This window comes from Pseudopipra pipra, chromosome 3 (assembly GCF_036250125.1).
Source record: "Pseudopipra pipra isolate bDixPip1 chromosome 3, bDixPip1.hap1, whole genome shotgun sequence".
Classification (NCBI taxonomy): Eukaryota; Metazoa; Chordata; class Aves; order Passeriformes; family Pipridae; genus Pseudopipra; species Pseudopipra pipra.
In genome coordinates this window covers 114,931,126-114,950,027 of record NC_087551.1, presented here as the reverse complement: position 1 = coordinate 114,950,027, position 18,902 = coordinate 114,931,126, and the positions used below count along the sequence as shown (strand labels likewise).

Here is an 18,902-nt window from a genome sequence, read left to right as displayed (position 1 = left end):
TCAGCAGTTGTCAGACCCAGTGCACACACAGCTCAGCATTGAAGGGAATGTGGGCAGCATACTCTGAGTTTAATCTCAGGATTTTAGGAAAACCAGGCCTAAGTCACTTTATCAAAAGAATTTCAAAGCAAGGGAGTTTCTACACCAAGATGCTCAACCAAAATTGAGTTGTTAAAAAAAAAATAATAAAGATTAACTGAAGCAGACAAAATCTACTCCAAGGAGTTTTCCCTAGAAAAGGAAAGCAGCCCAGAACCACCTGAGACTTTCTTGCTGGTACTGGTGGGCCAAGGCCTGTCTTCTGAGCAGGCTTTGCCTTTGGAGGGTCTTGTTCTGTGTTCCCAGTGACCACTGGGAGAACTGGGCTCTGCCTCAACATCTGCCACTGTCCAGGCTGAATTAGCAGCTGAGTCCCACTGTGGACATTTATGGACAAGGCATCTCAGAAAGATTCCACTCTTCTCCCAGAACCTCAGCTCTTCTGTCCTTTTTAAAGATTTTTTTAGCAGCTACAACACTGAAAAAGTTTTTTTCCTCATTTTTATTGAGATATCACAGAGCCAGGATGACTGATCTAAAAGAGGATCATGTACTTCCCAAGACTAACTAAACCAAAACCATCTTTCAGCCTAATTGCTGATTTTGTGGCTGTTTTGAGAGTTACTACAGACCACTTCAAAGGGAAGAGAACGATTTAATGTGAAGCTCAAACTGCTGATGTTCACTGCTAAATTTTTAGAACTTGCACTCCAAAATGTGACTTAAAAATTTCTCCTCCTGAGTCCTACACCTATAAGTTGTAAAAACCAGAATAAACCACCCAAATGTTTCAGCACAGAGTCCAAAAGTCACGTGTTTCATGTTTAATATCAGAAACAGGGGCTGCACATCAACAGAAGTGCTGAGGCAGAACAGAGCTTGATTTTTACTCCTGGCAAGTTGCATGAAGAGGATTAAAAAAGGCATTTTATAAATTGAAGACAGGACTCAGAATTTGGACTACAAATGCAGAAGCTGATTACTGATATGTCCAATCTCTATATAAAACAATTTTATGGGAAAAGGCTTGTGGAAGTTGGCACAAAAAAACCAACCAACAAAAAAACCCACATCCCAACACAGGAGACAGTTTCTCAAAAAGAACATGTCTAGATTTCTTTCAAAAACACCCAAACAGAAACAAAACAAAAACATAAATCCCCAAACTTTCCTCTGCCATGAAGAATTAAATTTGAAATAAAAAGGTTATACTCATATGAATTTTAACATGCACATATTTTTAATATATTTACTTATACTGTTTTTATAAAACTCTCTAAGTACACCTCTGCCAATAGCATTAGAGGCCCACTTCTACCATTAAAAATATATTTAAAATTATATTATAATAAACATTATTTAAATCATATTTATAATAAATACGTATATTTACCTTCAAATAGTACACCAGAAGTTCATTGAGAGCTGGATCTGCATTCAAATTGACCAGGAAGCACTTATTATCCCCAACCTTTATTCCAGAAGACTGAAGGGATATGCCAAGGCTTTCCAGCTGTTTCTGACGCTCCTGCAAGAAAGCAGCCATCAAAATTGGGCTGACTGATGTACAACCCTCCGGAATTCCATTCCCATCTGCCAGAGCAACGGGACAAAAATGATGGACTGATGCTTCTACGACAGGTAGTTCTTTCTTCTGAGATAGATTAGACACAAAAGCCTCAGTTCTACCAAGGTTTGATCAGGATTATCCTTAATTTCTCCTGTCCTTCCACCTCTGGTCTCGGAGGGCTCCGTGCTGGGGTCTCACACAGTCCCATATTCCCAGTGGAAAAGGAAAGCAGCCGAGAGAGCAACACACTGCAGCTCTGTGGAGCTTCTCCATGACCTCACTGGGACAGCAAAATGCTACCACAAAGCCATCTCTAGAGCCCTTTATTTTCTCTTTGGAGCTAAAAAGCAACAAGTTAAGTTAAATCCCTGCCAAGTCAAGCTCCATGTCTGTCTTTTGTTGCAGAGTAATCAAAATGACAAAAAACTGGCAACCTGCTATTTAAGTAATGCAAAGAACACTTCCTGCTGAACAAGAATAGCAGCGTTTTGGATGGTGTTTTGTTCTTGTCAATGGACTTCATAGAAATGCACAACAAAGCATTACTGTGCAAAAATGTCCATCTTTCAAAGGGAAGTGTTTGGGTGAGACCAGAGCAGTGAAAGAGGAACATTAAACGTTTCTGACTTAGGAACAGAAAGGGATTCTTCTACAAAAAAACACATGGGGATAGAAACCTCGAGGATTGTTCCCAGGATCAGACAGAAACTCAAGTGAGACTCGCTGTCTACAAAAAAATTAAGAGTAAATATGGGAGGCTTCTCACAGGATTACTAAGGGGAAGCAGAAACAGGAGAGGGTGAAACTAGTTAGTAAAAAAAATACAAGATAACTACAGTGCTTTGCCTGTGCTGCTGAGATTTCCTAAAAAATACAAAATTAGCAAAGATATGTAGGAATAATGCTGGAATGCTTATTAAAGTTCTGATCTTTGCCTACCAGTGTGTTTTGTATTTAAAAACTGAGTATGAATACTGCTGAGTGTAATTCTCTGTTCAGCACTGGAGTTGTACCAGGTCTAATGAAGATTAAATTGCAAAGAATAGCACAACCTGCTCTTGATTTTCTCTTCTCTGTCTCCCCACAGGCTCACAAAACCAACATAATGTCCTTGTAAGGAAAAGTCATGTGTGTGAGAGAGAGAAAACAAAGAACAGAGGAAAAACTGCAGGGTGATGTCAAAGATCCCTCTTCCGATCAGCAGTGCCAGGCTCCGAAGTTCACAGAATTCCTTATTATCTACAGAGATAAAGAACGTGATGCCCAAAGGAGAACTTGGCCCACAGTCTAAATCTCACAGGATTAACTGAAAGAAAACGAGCCAGTTTCTGTTAATTTTCACTCAAGACCTAAGTTAATAAACCTAAACACTCAAAAACACATTAAAAGTGTGTCAAATATTCACTGAAAATGTGAAAAATTGCCTGTTGTTCCTTGAGGCTGTGGAGCCTTATTGTCACTCCATCACTACAAACTGCCTCTTTGATGGTGTTTTATGAGGAATCATCCTTTCCTCAAAGATTTACAATTATCTCCCCGTCCTACCTGCTGCAATTTGACAGACAGACGTTGGTGGATGCTGGCCAGAAACAAAATCACTCAACAAGCCATGGTATAAATGTCTTTAGCCTTAGACCTGCCTAAGTCTGCAGCATTGGGTTTGCATGGCCAGGTTTTGATAGCAGTGGGGCTGCAGGAGTGGCTGCTATGAGGAGCTGCCAGAAACTTCCCCAGGTCCAACAGAGCCAATTCCAGCTCCAAGACACACCTACCACTGGCCAAGGCTGAGCCCATCAGTGATGGTGGGGATGAAGGGGAAAAAATCCTGCACAACTGCAGGCAGAGAAAAAAGGAGTGAGAATATGTGAGAGAACAGACTCTCAGGGCAGTGCAGCAGGAGGGGCAGGAGGTGCTCCAGGCACCGGAGCTGAGGGTCCCCTGCAGCCTGAGGTGCAGCCCATGGAGAGGCAGCTGTGCCCCTGCAGCCCAGGGAGGTCCATGGGGGAGCAGAGATCCACCTGCAGCCCCTGGAGACCCCACACCAGAGCAAGGGGATGCCCAAAGGAGGCTGTGACCTGTGGGAAGCCCAGGTTGGAGCAGCTCCTGGCAGGACCTGTGTCCCCATGGAGAGAGGAGCCCACGCTGGAGCAGGTTTGCTGGCAGGACTTGGGACCCCACGGGGGACAGATCCCACTGGAGCAGCCTGCTCCTGAAGGACTGACCCCGTGGAAGGGACCCACACTGGAGCAGCCTGTTCCTGAAGGACTGACCCCATGGAAGAGACCCACACTGGAGCAGCCTGTTCCTGAAGGACTGACCCCGTGGAAGGGACCCACACTGGAGCAGCCTGTTCCAGAGGGGCTGCACCTCATGGAAAGGGTCCCAGGCTGGAGCAGTTCGGGAAGAACTGTAGTCTGTGGGAAGGACCCACTCTGGAGAAGTTCCTGGAGGGCTCTCCCGTGGAATAGACCCCTGGAGTAGGGAAGAGTGTGAGGAGTCCAACCCCTGAGGAGGAAGGAGCGGCAAAGACAACGTGTGATGAACTGAGCACAGCCCCCATTCCCTGTCCCCCTGCACCACTCAGGGGAGGAGGCAGAGAAAATCATAAGTGAAGTTAAGCCTGTGAAGAATGGAAAGGTAGGGGGAAGGTGTTCTAAGATTTATTTTTATTTCTCATTACCCTACTTTGATCTGATTGCTAATAAATTAAACTAATTTTCCCAAGTCAAACCAGTTTTGCCCATGACAATAATTGGTGAGTGATCTCTCCCTGTCCTTATCTCACCCCGTGAGCCTTTTGTTACATTTTCTCTCCCCTGTCCAGCTAAAGAGGGCAGTGACAGAAGAGCTTTGGTGGGCACTTGGCATCCAGCCCAACCCACCAAACCCACTGAAGATGTCAGAAGGTTCCTTTACTGTCTTCCAACCAGTCCTGAATCAGCCTGTGCTGTACAGTCCTTACCTCACTCTAGAAAAAAAAATCACTTTTCCAAGGCTTGTAAAACTCCAAGATCCAAAACATCCTATCAGGCTGGGAATTTAGAGACAGAGAGGACAAGAGCTAGAGCACACAGTAACATGCAAACATCAAGGAACACTTAATCTGTAGAGCTGACCCCACTAGTTCAGTTTTTCAACCTCCTCACACACTCAGGATTTCTAGAAACTATTGGGTAGGATGAGAGCAGAAATTTTTTATTATTTTGATTTTATTTTTTTACACAGGGAGGAAAATCCACGGTACCAATCTGCACTGAAAGCCAGGAAACCCTCAGAGTCACAAGCAGCACCTCTTACAATGGATCTTTAAAACCAAAGTCAACACAGTTTATTCTGACTGTGGCATCTACAAGAGGGCTTTGTACCAGAGGCTCCCTTCTCTCCTTATTTATTACACACTATTCATCACCTTCCAACCAGTCCTCCCCCTCCAGAGCTCCCCTCTGCAAATATCTACATCAGCATTTGTGTGGGAAGAACTAGAAGTGTCATGGAATCATCGTGGTGACCTGCGTCATTTTTCAACATAATCACCTTCAATTATGGTCTGAGGCCCTAAATATCAGTTTAAGAGCTATCAAAACACACAGAGATCCTGGACAGCTCTAATTTTTAATATTCTGGATGCCCTTTGCCTTGTGCATTGAGCCTGTCAGCTCACAACCTTGCACTGAATGCTCCTGTCCCTCATCACAAACAATTTTACTGCCTGAAGAATATAAAATCCTTGTAATCCTCTCATCCCTGGATTATTATTTTTTTAAATAACTTCTCCATTTGCATACAGTGACAATTTACTATTGTCACTGCAATAGTAATCTGGGAGGCACCCATCTATCACAGGAATTAAGTGAAGCTTTTCAAAAGGGCAGCAAGCTTGACCTACTTACCCATAAATGTGGGGAGAGACTCAGACAACCTCTATGAACTGACAGACAAAGAAAACAAACCTATTTTTCATAAAAAATGGGGGCAGGGGAGAGGAAAGAAAGTAGCAAACCTGAGCTATCTCCTCAGTTTTTCGTAATTTTTCTTCCCAGGTCACAGTCATCTCCTGAATCAACTTCTCAGATTCCTCCAATCGTTCTTTTAATTCGGGTGATTTCATAGCCTGCAGGAATAAAAGCAAATGAAAGAAGAAAGCTTGTTGTGCTTTGTGTTTTTTCACATCAGTGTCACACAGATGGGGGGAAAAAAGGCAACATGACTCATTTTGCAGGGCAGACTAAGCAGTAAGTAAAGGGTTTTTTTAAATACATATTTCAAGTAAATGAGAATCCATCAGAAAGTTACTTTAATTAGTTTCAAGTACAAATATTAATGTGGAGTTTATAGACTTCGACACAAACCAATTACAGGATACTGGTAGATTTGCACAAAGATACTCAAACACAAACTAATTTCTTTTCTATCCCAATGTGAGTGTCCCAAATGACTCATATCAAAATCAATCTGGTTTCTCAAGATTCTGGTGATCTGGCTTGGCACCATCCTCTCAGCTGTCATACCCTCAAAATGACACTTCCCTTCTCAGTAAACTGCCATGCCACCAAAATATTTTTATTGTTCACTTCTATATGGCCTGATTGGTGTGATTTTTCTTTTCTATAGCACATGTTCAGGCACCTGAGGTGTTCTAGTTGTCCACCTCTGCATTTAGAAATGCAGTTTAAAGGGTGAACATCAAAACAAGCCTAAAGTGTGCTTCAAGGCACCAAAATTCAATTTTCTTGCTAATCCATCACAGCTCTAATGTTATTTTGTGAAATATTCAAAGGCAAGAGTTTTGTCCAAGGACTAACTTAAGAATAAGAGGATCCCCCCACTGCCACCCATCAGACACTTCAAAAACATTGCCCCATCCCTGGAAGTGCTCAAGGACAGGTTGGACAGGGCTTGGAGCAAACTGGGCTAGTGGAAGGTGTTCCTGCCCATGGCAGAGGGTTGGACTAGAAGAGCTTTAAAAGGTCACTTCCAACTCAAACTACTGTATGATTTTTCTATTACATGTATTCTCTTCCTTCATTCTCAGTAATGGCATTTCCTCCTCGACTACCTTGATCAAAAAGCCTGTGGACTTTCTTATCTCATCATTTCATTACTGCTAATGATGAAAATGGTTTTGGCTGGTAGGTGTTTATGCAAAGCCAATTAAATAATGTAAGCATAGTTCTCTGTCAGATATTCCATTACCACAAAACCAAAACTCCTCACAGGAATCCAGATCAAAGAGTGGCCTCATTACACTGCAGTTTGTTCAAGAAAAGGAGCAAGTGCCAGGATTGGAAAATCCTGTTTTGAGAAGGAGTTTCCTCTGCCTCAAGACACAACAGTCTAGGAACTGTCAGCTGATGTGTCCTGTGTGGGCTTTTTCTGCTTCAAATGCCTAAATATGGGGTAAAAGGGAGAGGGGCTTTGGACAAGGGCCTGGAGGAACAGGACAAGGGGGAATGGATTCCCACTGCCATTAGTGGGAAGGAATTGTTGGCTGTGAGGGTGGTAAGGCCCTGGCACAGGTTGCCCAAAGAAGCTGTGGCTGCTCCTGGATCCCTGGAAGTGTCCAAGGCCAGGCTGGACGGGGCTTGGAGCAACCTGGGATAGGGGAAGGTGTCTCTGTCCATGGCAGGAGGGTTGGAACGAGATGATCTTTAAGGTCCCTTCCAACCCAAACCACTCTGTGATTCTAATTCCACACAGGCAGGAAAGGGAAGCCCAGCCAATCTCCAGAACAAAGATGCATCATGACAGACAAAACATGATCAGTGCAAAGGGGCTGGACCCCACAGAGCAGGACAGGAAGATGAAGCCTTGAGATACTCTCAAGGTTTAAGTCTTGTCTGTCCATTTATTTGGACCCGGGGCAAAATCAGTGAACATTTTCACATGCTTCAAATGTACAATGACCTGGGCAACTCTCCTCCCTCCCTGCAACTCTCATATAAACCCCAGAGATATGGGCTTAGGCTGACATCAGAGCCACAGACGTGCTGCTCCACTGAAAACAGGTACATTCCCAGCTTAGGGAGGACAAGCTGGTGGTCTTGGCTCAGATAAATTAAAACATGTGATATTAATTTCAACAAGAAAATATCTAAATGTGTGGATTGAAAAAGAAAAAGGGAAAAGAGGATAATGCCATAATCTTCAGGGGGGGGAAAAGTCAACTGTCAAGTTCTGTTCTGCCTTGGCTGTTCAGGAGAGAAAAGGCTACTGACACCAAAGGGTAAAAAAACCCAAACCCACAACTTGGCATCCTCTATATTTGGAAATGAGCTTGGAGAATGTAACCTGTCATAATGAGTCAGTGTTTTTGTTCACTTAAGGAAGTTATTTATGCACATTTCTGTAAGAACAATTAGATGGGCAACAAATGTAATGAACTGAAAGGAGCACAAGGCTGTGAATGTGGGGTTTGACCTTTACTGTGCAGCCTTGTAACAGCAAATTGCTCTGGTTTTTCCCTGCTCTTTGTCAATGCCACTGAGATGACAACTAGGGTGGGATTTTAATATTTGGGAAAGGAAATATTTATTACTTCATCTTTAGGAAACATTACTTCATTATTTTGGAAAGCTGCCATTATTTGGGCACTAATGCTAGAAAATTAAACAAACGGGGGTTACTTGCAGTTACTTGCAGTTCCCAGAGTACTGTTAAGTCTGTGGTTGATATTTTAGAGGAATTTTTAGATATTTAAGATTTAGATATTTGAGATACCTCAAAGAAACTGATACACACATATTGGATGCTTAGGATATTAGGCAGCTCAAGTGAGAACAGTCCAAAATTCACTAGTCATTTGTAGTGTCACAGCCAGCATTCCCTGCATACCTCATGAGGCAAATCCTGTAATCATAATTTTTCTGAACAGCAAAGCAGAGGGATTACATCACCACTGCTTTGCCCCATTTGAGAACAGGACTCAGAATTACACTAGTTCTTGGCCTTCATCTAACAGGTCATCTCAAAATTTCACTGAGGAAGCAATGCAGATATTAAAAATATTGTCTAGTGCCTCTAAGAGATTCAACTGAGAACAGTTACAGCCTGTGAACGAGCAAGAAAACTCCATTTAACTGAATTCACATCTCCCAGGCTACACTGTGTCTACACTGAATTCTTAAAGGCAAAGCTCTGCCCACAAACTACCCAGTCTTAAGAATCCACCCCTATTCCTGTCTCCATGTCCTCTGCAATACACCATAAAACCAAGATTGCTCACGGTGTTCAAACTGAACCTGGTATCTCATTTTTTAAGGTATCAGAGAGTGTCCAAAGGAGGCAACAAAGATGGTGAAGGGCCTTGAGGGGAAACCGTGTGAGGAGTGGCTGAGGGCACTTGGTGTGTTCAGCTGGAGAAGAGGAGACTGAGGGGAGACCTCACTGCAGTTACAGCTTCCTCAGGAGGGGAAGAGGAGGGGCAGGCACTGAGCTCTGCTCTGTGTGACCAGGGACAGGACCTGAGGGAATGGGCTGGAGTTGTGTCAGGGCAGGTTTAGGTTGGATATTAGAAATAGGTTCTTCCCCCAGAGGGTGGTTGGGCACTGAACAGGCTCCCCAGGGCAGTGGTCACAGCACCAAGGCTGCCAGAGCTCAAGGAGCATTTGGATGATACTCTGGGGCACATGGTGTGACTCCTGGGGCTGGTCCTGTGCAGGGCCAGGAGTTGGGACTTGATGATCCTTGTGGGGCCCTTCCAACTCAGCATATTCTGTGATTGAACACCCACGTTTCAAGACCAACATAGAGAAAGGTGGAAAAAAATCATATTAAGGAAGATTTCTCATGGGTACCCTGTAGCAGTATTATTATTATTAAAAATATTTCATATATATATATATATATATATAATTATATAGCATGATGTAGTAGCATTGCCTTGGGGCATCTGCTTTCTAGAGTCGGGTAAGCTGGTGCTGACCACGGGCTTCACAGGATCTCCTGCCTTAGTTCAAGGCTCAAATTTGTACCTCAGCTTTCGTGAGCTGCTCCCGCAGCTTCTCCACCTCCTCCCGGAGCTCCCGGATGATGCGAGCGTTGGGGTCCTCGTTGACCACGGCGTGGTTGACGATGTTCTTGGCCCTGTCCGCGTATCTCAGGGTGGAAAGGGTCTCATCATAGTTATCCGCTGCTGGGCTCACCGTTGCCACCATGGCAGTCTTGCTGTTCCCACCAAGGCTATCCTGGAAGGTGGGAGAGGTCATGGAATTAAAACAGCAGGCTTCTTTTGCTCTACCCAGTCAATAAACTCAGGCAGCGAATGATAACCCAAAGTTTGGAGTAGATGGGTGCAGATAAAAGCAGAAATACTGTTGGCAGTTCAAAATTAAATGATGTGTAAATCGAGAAAAAGTTGTAATTTTCAATATGATTTTTTTTAAAGCACGTTTAGGAAATGTCGTTCTCGGCTTTCAGAATCAGTTTTAGTTGCAATGGGAATGAAAAAAAAAGTCCCTTTTTTGGGCTTTACAGTGCCTGGAAAGGGCTTCAAAAGTTTAATTCAATGTTTTCTGTGTAGGTTTATAAACTAGAAACATAAGCACTTCATCATTAAACTTCTTAGATACTGCCAAGGGAGCTTAGGAAAGATCATGATGAACTCAAAATATTTTAAAGACTAGAAGAGAGACCTCTCCAATAAATACTTAAATTACTAAAAGATCTCCTCATAAACAATACAGCTGATTCTATTCCTATAAACATTTCAGGATGGGGCTCTTCCCTTCCTCCCACTGACACAGCTCACAAACCTAAATCAAGTTACATAAGAAATTACCCTCCCGGAATTTGGTTGACAGAGAAGAAGGGCGTGAAACCACATTCCTGCAAGGCAGAGTGTCAGGGGCAGAGGAGGAAGGAAAAATGAAGGAAGGAAGGGTTCGATCTTTTTATTGATCATAAAATCGTGGTTTACAATTTTGGCCAGTCTAAAAGATAAAATATCCTGGTTTTTTAAATTTTGCAGCAGATTTTTTTTTTTCTTTTTTTTTGGTTGGTTGGTTGGGGGTTTTTTTTTCATTTGTTTGGATTTTTGGGGGGGGTGTGTTTTGGTTTTTTTACCCGATATCCCTTCCTGAGATGAACCATGCTATTAATTTTCATCTCCAATAACCCATGAAATCTAGGTCAGGCATTGCCATTAGAACAATCTGACTGCATTAGCTGCCTGTTCAACCATTTCGATTACACGGCACACGTGCAGCTTTCCCCAGAAATCATTAAAACACCCCTTTAAGTATTTCCCCAAGACAGTTTTTGGCTGGATGATGCCTAAAACACTTTGACAGCCGTCTGGCTGCTCCAGAGGTCAGACAAGCACTGGGCACACAGCCTGATGAGCTGGTAGCACTTTGCTGTCTCTTCTCATGCAAAAGGCCATGAAATTCATATGAATATAAATATATATATATGTATTTATAGTGTTCAGCACACTGAGGTGCACCAGCATGGTTAGCATGTGCAGGTAAGAATAGTTATAAAGAAGTCAACTGCAAAAACCAGTTTTCTGTCTGATCCCACCGTGGGTTTTTTTCTCATCTGAGGAGCAACCAACATTTACTCCAATAAATACATGGCTTGGGAGGGTCCACTCTGTACCACAGAAGAATTTCTCCAAGGCAGCCACTGAAAACATGAAGACCAACAACAGCACATGCCTCATTTGATGGGATTTCTGGGCCAAAAATTAGGAATGACACCCTGCAACTGCAATCCCTGTTCTGCATAAAAAGGTGAAGTTTGGCAGGGAGCTGGCCAGGTACTCCCCTTCCAAACCCAAACTTAACAGCCTGTTAAGGGAATACTTGGGAATACTACTTGGGAATGCCCTTCACTGCACTAATTAGCTCCAAAATAGGATTAATTCATTATCTGAATTGCAACTCTGCTGTACAGGCAGCTGAGAACGCTGTAACAGTGATACACCAGAATCCACAATACACCCTTTATAAGTTGGGTAAAGTCCCTCTTGTAGCAATTCAAGCCCAATGCCAGACTGCCTGATAAAGTTTTATGTATAAAACCCTTGTGCTGATTTCACTGGTTTCTTTAATGCTAATCAAGAAAGGTGGACAAATAGTAAATCAGTTTCTCATTAGCAAAGACAGTGCCTGGGCTTGCATGTGATAGAGAGACAGAGTGGAAATAAGTAAGTTTAGTTATTTCTAAGCCTAAACCAGCCCAGTCTTCTCTAACACCAAGATTACTGTGACAACAACTCAAAATGTCGAGATCAGAAATTATATTTTCAATAGCAGCCATCAGTAAGCCACGCAGGGCTTCTGATTATCAGGGGAAAACAAGATGTTTGTGCCAATATTTTGCTAAAAACAAGAAGTTAAAGGACTGACAAGCTATTTTGCTTCCTACACATAACCTGATGCTACTCCTCAAGCAAGAATATTTTTCACCTGGTACTTCTGCCTAAAGATCCTCAACAAAATTAAGCAAAAACCGTTAGATCTTGAGGTCTCCTGAACTCTACTGGTTTCTCAGATTTGTGAGACACTTTATGACAGATATTCTTACAGCTAAAACACATTCAGTCTGCTTTGGTATCATAATTAAAAGCTGAAAGCTACAGAGAAAGACACCCTATCTCATGGCTTCTCCAAACAGGCCTCTTTACAAATAAATCTCTCCTTTGATCTTTAATTAAAAAAAAAAAGTTTAAATTTTCCCCCTTTCAAAATAAAGCTTCAATGAGCTTGTTTGTAAGAAATCCAAAAGCCCCAACCCTTTTGTTTGCACTTAACATGGCTGGATGTTGGACACAAAGAAGGTTTGCCTGAAAGAAGGCGGAACAAAAGTGAGCTCCCATTTCTGAGCCATTGGCATCGTGGCCACAATGCCTTGGACAGGTGCTAAACAGGAATTGCAGTCTGCTCCCTGGATTTGTTTAGCAATGGGGCAGCATAACTAATTCTAACAACACTAGAAATTCCTTAGGAAAGTTTCCACTCTGCTTGCTCGGGGTGTTACAGCCACATCAGGAACCTGAGCACACACGGCACTGGTTTTGTTCCCGTCTCTGCAGAGAGCCAAAAAATCACTTGTTTATTATTAATTAGAGGAAAAACTCGGTGTAAATACACAGAGGTAAAAATATACTTAAAAACTAAAAAAGTCTTAGGGCAAGGGACACTGTGATATGAGGACTTATTTTACTCAGACACTATTTCTGTTGTGCCAGTTGGATTTTTACATGGCCCTCGTGACTATTTGATGTCCAGTATTTGTGCTGTTCACACCAGGGAGTAGAGATAAATTGTTTCACAAGTCATGCTAAAAGGTTTATTAAAAGGCAGCATTGAGAAAAATGAAGGTTTGTGGTGTCAAGAGATTACAAGAGCAGAGATTTTATGTTACTTAAGCACTGAAGTCAACTTTGTTTTCAAATCTCCTTAAGAAAAATGTCTTTTTTTATCTCCACACCTCTGTATAACCTTCAAGTAACTTTGTATTTTTCTTTTCACATGTGCAGTTAAATCACAGGGACATGAAATTCAAACAACATCTAAAAATATTGCTAAGAATGGATGGGGAAGCCAAGCAGAGTATTCAGGACAACAAAATGTAGCCAGAGCACCTACAAAAGAGGACAATAAAAGGCAGGTGGTGGCAAAAATCAGTTTCTTCCCAGATTACCTCTTTCTACTAACAAATAGTTGCTCCTGGATAACAATTAAACAGAGCACAAGGGAAAAAAAAGAAATTTGACATACATAAATCTCATATTTAACAATTGGGTTTTTTCATTTAGACCTTACAGGTTTTCAGCCAACTGCCATCGGGATATGTTCTTTTTTCCCCCCAAAATAATAACAGATAGAGCCCTATGCAGCTCAGAGAATGACTTAACTGCTCATTTCACATGAATAGCATGTCTAAAGTCTTCTGATCTGTTTCTCAGACTGTTAACTGAGACAATGTTCTGCAATTATACTCTGCTGACAAAAGTATATTAACAAATATACAAGACAATCAGGAAAAGGTAATAGTCTTCATAAAAATCTTCGAAGTTGATTCAAGTTGATTTCAAGTATGTAAAATTCAGCTGCGTGCAAAAATAGCCCAAATTAAATTAGCCCTGAGGTTGCGTGTGAAGCTGTACATACAGTGACCCATAAAAAACCACTGCTTTTAATTTTATTCCTAAAGTTCCTTAGTCTTTAGGCCGTTGCAGGTCATTGCAGAAGACAGGGAACATATTTAGTCTGTACAGATACTGATGGCTTCCATCCAGCTCATTTGCCAAAGACACTTATGGTTAACATCAAACCCAGAAAATAAGGCAAAAAGAACAGAATTTCATTTCATTAAATGAGAACCTTTTCCCCTTTTTCTCTCTTTTATTTCACTTAAAAAAAAACAACCAACTTACTTACTTTAAGTAACCAAGTGAGCACAGAATCACGATATGGAACAAATTTGTTCTTGTTCTTGCCAGCAGCCTGATCTGCCAGGGCAGAAATAACCAACCCAAGAGTTGTGAGGGATCTGCCCAGAGAACACAAGAAGTCATTAACGAGGGTAAATATTCATAAGCCAAATGCATATTTAGACAGTGACTTTCTCTCCAAAAGTGTGCTCCCAGGGAAAAGTTCCCAGTACAAAAGCTCCACTCCTTTATTTTCAGTATGTTTTCACCCTTAATAATCAGGTTTTCATGATGACAGTTGTGGTAGTTGCAAGAACACAAGTATTTTTTAAATACATGGAGACCTCCTTCAACTATTAAAGAGTATTGCATGTCAAAAAGAGAAACAGAGAGAAAGAGAGAAAGAAAGAGAGAAAGAAAAAGAAAGAAAGAAAAAGAAAGGGAGGGAGGGAAGGAAGAGAGGGAGGGAAGGAGGTAGGGAGGGAAGAAGGAAGGAAGGGAGGAAGGAAGGAAGGAAGGAAGGAAGGAAGGAAGGAAGGAAGGAAGGAAGGAAGAAAGAAAGAAAGGAAGAAAGAAAGAAAGGAAGAAAGAAAGAAAGGAAGAAAGAAAGAAAGGAAGAAAGAAAGAAAGGAAGAAAGGAAGAAAGAAAGAAAGAAAAAAAAGAAAAAGAAAGAAAAAAAAAAGAAAGAAAACTGAATACAAGAGCTTATATTGACTTTAGCCTATTTTCCAAGGAGGCTGTATTTAACAGCCATGATTGTACTGATAAAAAAGGAAAATAAATAATCTCAAAGTCTTACTTGTTAATGTTGCTTCCTTCTTTCAGCCTGTCCCCTGCAGCACCAGTTTTAGTTGCCCTTTCACTCCCTGCTAAGTCCACCAGGCTCAGCTTGCCCACCTTCTCACCTGATGTCTGTGGAAGGAACCAGAGACCAGCCACTGTTAGTTTACTTATTTTAAGTCACATAGTTTGATGTATCTTCCAACAAGAATCAAGTTTCATTTTTTGGTGTAGACTCTTGTTCCAAAACCTTTGAGAATCGTTGGACTTGAACAGGGGCCTGTGCTAACTCACCACCTGCTGCTTCAGAAACCACTGAATGATCTGAAGCCAAGTCTGGGACACCAATATCTTCAAAACATCTCAGAAATCTCCAGAGGAGAGGAACACAGGGCACTTTAGTGAAGTGTTAAACCGTGAAAAATGCAGAGTTACTACAGGAAAAGGAGTCATAACCAGGGACGTGGGGTTTACAATCCCACCTTGAAAACAGTCTCCTAAAAATCTCAGATTTTATACCACTTTTCTTCTGTTTTCCAGAGACTAAGAATGACCACGACAAGCAGCAATAATCTATGAAAATTATTACAATTGCAAAGTCTCTTATATCCTTCTCAGCCTCCTGGAATGCAATCCAAGCTACAAGAGTATTTAAACCTGTAATGCAGATTTTGTTACAAATCCTTTTATCTCATTTGACCCAAAATGACACTGTGAAACACTCCATGAATTTTCTACAGCAATCTGAAGAGCCAACTGCCTTTGAGAACAGCTTGCTCACATCATGTTCTTCTGCAGCATCTGCAACTTCAGCATCTCAGTTATCACAAAGCACAACGTTCCCTTAAATGAATGGGATAATCAGAATCAATGTGCTTTCAAAAACGTTACCCTGAGCCTCTCAAAATATGGTGTGATCATCAAGCCACAGGGAAATGTGTCATTTCCAGGGCTGAAAGGACCAGCAGGTGGAAAAACAGAGAAATCTGTCCCAGAAGCTCACACAGTGGTCACTGGAAGATGTAGAAAAGATGGACAGTCAGGACGTCGACCACCTCACATCCAGGCTGAGCAGGGCCACCCAAAAACTAAGTGTGATGAGCCTGCAGCACAGCCACAGAAAAACTGGAGTGACAAACCATGGAAAATCCAGGAGTTCAGCACAGTATGATGCTGATTTGAAGTGCAAAGGGGAAAAAAAATCCAAATAAAGACCGAGGGAAATGATGCAGATAAGAAGATCAGTGGAAACTGAGAAACAAGGAGGAAAAAAGTCCAAATGCTCATTATGTTTTTCCAATATATTCAATATTCAGGCACATACATGCCTTAGATTTGCTCCATGGACACTCGAATTTTCTCCAAAGCTTTGAAAGTATTAAAGAATTGCCCAAGAACAGAATCTATCAACAAAGTTTAAAGATACTTATTTCAATTGAATTTTATCAGCATGTTCTGTGAGGGACTAAATAATATTGACACTATGTATTTCACACACCACTGCGAGGCATATTTTTTTATAAGGAAACATAAAGAAAAATATTCTCACATTTAAATGTCTTTTAGATATTTAATACATACACATAAAATATTAACGGCATACAATGCAAAATGTTTGAAATCAGTAATTTTTTTTCTATTTAGAAAGTTGATGATTTATATATATTTGCATGAAATAACCTGAGGGACACTCAGGTGTTCTTCTATTTTTCCATCTACACATTCTGTCTTTCATATGTCCTACACACTGCTTCCTAAAAGGAAGGGTTTCTTTTCTATGAAATACATTAAAGAAACATATCCATGCTTGACATTTGGACCTTGTAAGTTGTTTTTCTTACCCCTGATTGTACGTCATAGAGCGTGTGGGTGAGGATAATCTTGAACACTGCGTGGGACCGACTGCTCTCCTCGTTCATGTTGGTTGCAGCCACTGTTCGGGATTTGTTGCCCTCAGACATCAAGGACTCGATGTCCTAGAGACAATTTTCACAGCCAGGAGAATATCTGCATTAACATTCTTCTCAATTATCCTCAAAAATAATCTCATTTTGGTAAAATATAGCATTTTCTCATGGGTTTCCCACTGTTTATTCATAAAGTATGAGGGGTAAAATGTTGTGATCTCTCCTTTAAAGCCTAGAAATTACAGAGTCATGACACTCCCCGACATAGATATTAAATTATCATCAAAATTATGCACCTGCCTGCAGACAGAAACACTCAAAAGCTAAGAAAGGAGTGAGGAAACAGCAATTCACGTTTGAACCCTGTAACATTTGAGCCTCAGTTGTCAGACACATGTTCTTGGAATCTGGAGGCTCAAAGGGTTATAAACAGAACCAGGCTGAACAGGTCATTATATTCCTCCAAGTTTTAAAAGTTATCAAGTTTTTAGATGTGTTAAGCTGTGATACTTGAGGAAGGTGCAGGCCCCTCCTTCAGGGTTTTACAGTTAAAACTTCAGAGTCTTGGGCTTAACTTCTGTTTCTGCATCTCTACCTGGGTGATGCTAAAACAACTCAAAAAACAGTCAAACAACAGACCACCACAGACCATTTTGACTCCAAATGCTGGATTACACAAAGCTGCTGGGCAACATGGAGAAGCAAAGCATGAAATGTGTCTTGATTTAGCAGAAACCACCAAGAAGTGGTAAATGAACACCTGGAGAAACTGCAATAGGAGGGATTGCACCATTTTCCCATTTCGGTGACAATTCAATTTCATGACAGAATTGCATCCCTTATTTATCCATTTTTCCCACAGTACACTGATGCTTCTTAAAAAATACGGTGTTTTTTCAATGCATATATAAACATTTACTACCCAGCAAGCAAATTCAGTGTGATGTTCTCAAATATTTGCTTTGTAAACAACCATTAGTTTATAATTCCACTGTGTGCTACTGGGAGGGGAAATTATTAGACTGGAGCACGACAGCCAAAAAGTGACACAGTGGGTACTGAGAGCCGGTCTCTGCTAAATCCTGGCTCTGTAATTAATCACAGGACACTTTCCCATGACAGCATACACTCATCTTAAGTCTGGGAGGAAATGTGTTTCATTAAACAGCTGAACTACTTCCAGAATTATTGAATAGTACAGGATGAAGTGAGTTTCTGCTCTTAACCCTGTTCTCCCCAGGGATCACAACACGACAATCCTCAGCTCTCTTGCTCCAAAATCCACAGTGATGAGGAGCAGCTTAACAGTTCTGTCCTGCTTAGGGGACAGTACCCTGGTGTTTAGGGTGTCAACACAAGCCTTTCATAAAATTGATCCTTACCTTGTAGCTAGCAACAGCTAGTTTGGATAGGCCATCTACGTAAGGGCCATAAACACTGTGTTCTCTAACCTTTAATGACTGACGGCTTCTGGTTGGGGAAAAAAAAGGTATTTATAAGCACATGACTGACTTGAGACAACATTTACACAAAGTCAATTCTCACTGACAGATCTCAAACAGGATGGTCTCGCAGATACTGTAATAAAGCACAGAACATGGACTATAATGCAAACAAAAAAGCCTTATGTCTACACGTAAAAAGCTGGCACAGACAGTTTTGTCACTTCATAAAAAGTGGCATTAGGGCAAATTTACTCCAAGCTTTTAGTCCTACTACTTTATTTTGCTTTAAAATGAGAGGATGCTGAGATCAGGAAGCAGCAAATGCCTTATATGGGATCCATTAAGGCAAACTGCTTATGGAAAGAGAGAGAGTGGGACAACATTCTACAGTGCTGATCACACACAGGTTACTCACCCTTTTGGGTCAAGGAGATCTCTGACTTTCTCATTGTATATCTCCATGTAGGATACTTCCACTTTGAAACTCTGCTCTTCATTTTCCTCTTTCTGTGCTCTTTCAAAGAGTCCACTGCACAGTTTAGGGATTAATCCAGGCTGGTCAGCAGTCCCCATCATTGTGTATGATTTTCCAGATCCTGAGTGAGGGAATCTATGATTAGTGTACATGCAACAAGGGTTCTTGCTGGGCAGAACATTGATAGGAAATAGAAGAGGTTAAAAAGTTAATTAATATCATTCGGTGAAAGATTATTTGTTCACTTTTCTACTTTAAATTAACCAAAATGCCACTGAGCTAAAGGCTATTTAATTAAAAGGAAAA

The 18,902-nt window shown here is 41.4% G+C and overlaps 1 protein-coding gene across 4 annotated transcripts in view; it reads right to left on the bottom strand.

Moving 5' to 3' along the window:
• Nucleotides 1-18,902, bottom strand: part of KIF13B (kinesin family member 13B) — a 132,762-nt gene that overhangs the window by 56,717 nt on the left and 57,143 nt on the right. For all 4 annotated transcript variants that reach the window (XM_064651151.1, XM_064651153.1, XM_064651152.1 and 1 more), the window contains exons 6-13: nucleotides 18,537-18,717; nucleotides 18,059-18,146; nucleotides 16,611-16,745; nucleotides 14,789-14,901; nucleotides 13,996-14,107; nucleotides 9,580-9,792; nucleotides 5,610-5,720; nucleotides 1,433-1,567 (exon numbers count right to left, since the gene is read on the bottom strand). In XM_064651151.1, the coding sequence (XP_064507221.1) occupies nucleotides 1,433-1,567; nucleotides 5,610-5,720; nucleotides 9,580-9,792; nucleotides 13,996-14,107; nucleotides 14,789-14,901; nucleotides 16,611-16,745; nucleotides 18,059-18,146; nucleotides 18,537-18,717 (1,088 nt within the window). The remainder of the gene's footprint in view (nucleotides 1-1,432; nucleotides 1,568-5,609; nucleotides 5,721-9,579; nucleotides 9,793-13,995; nucleotides 14,108-14,788; nucleotides 14,902-16,610; nucleotides 16,746-18,058; nucleotides 18,147-18,536; nucleotides 18,718-18,902) is intronic.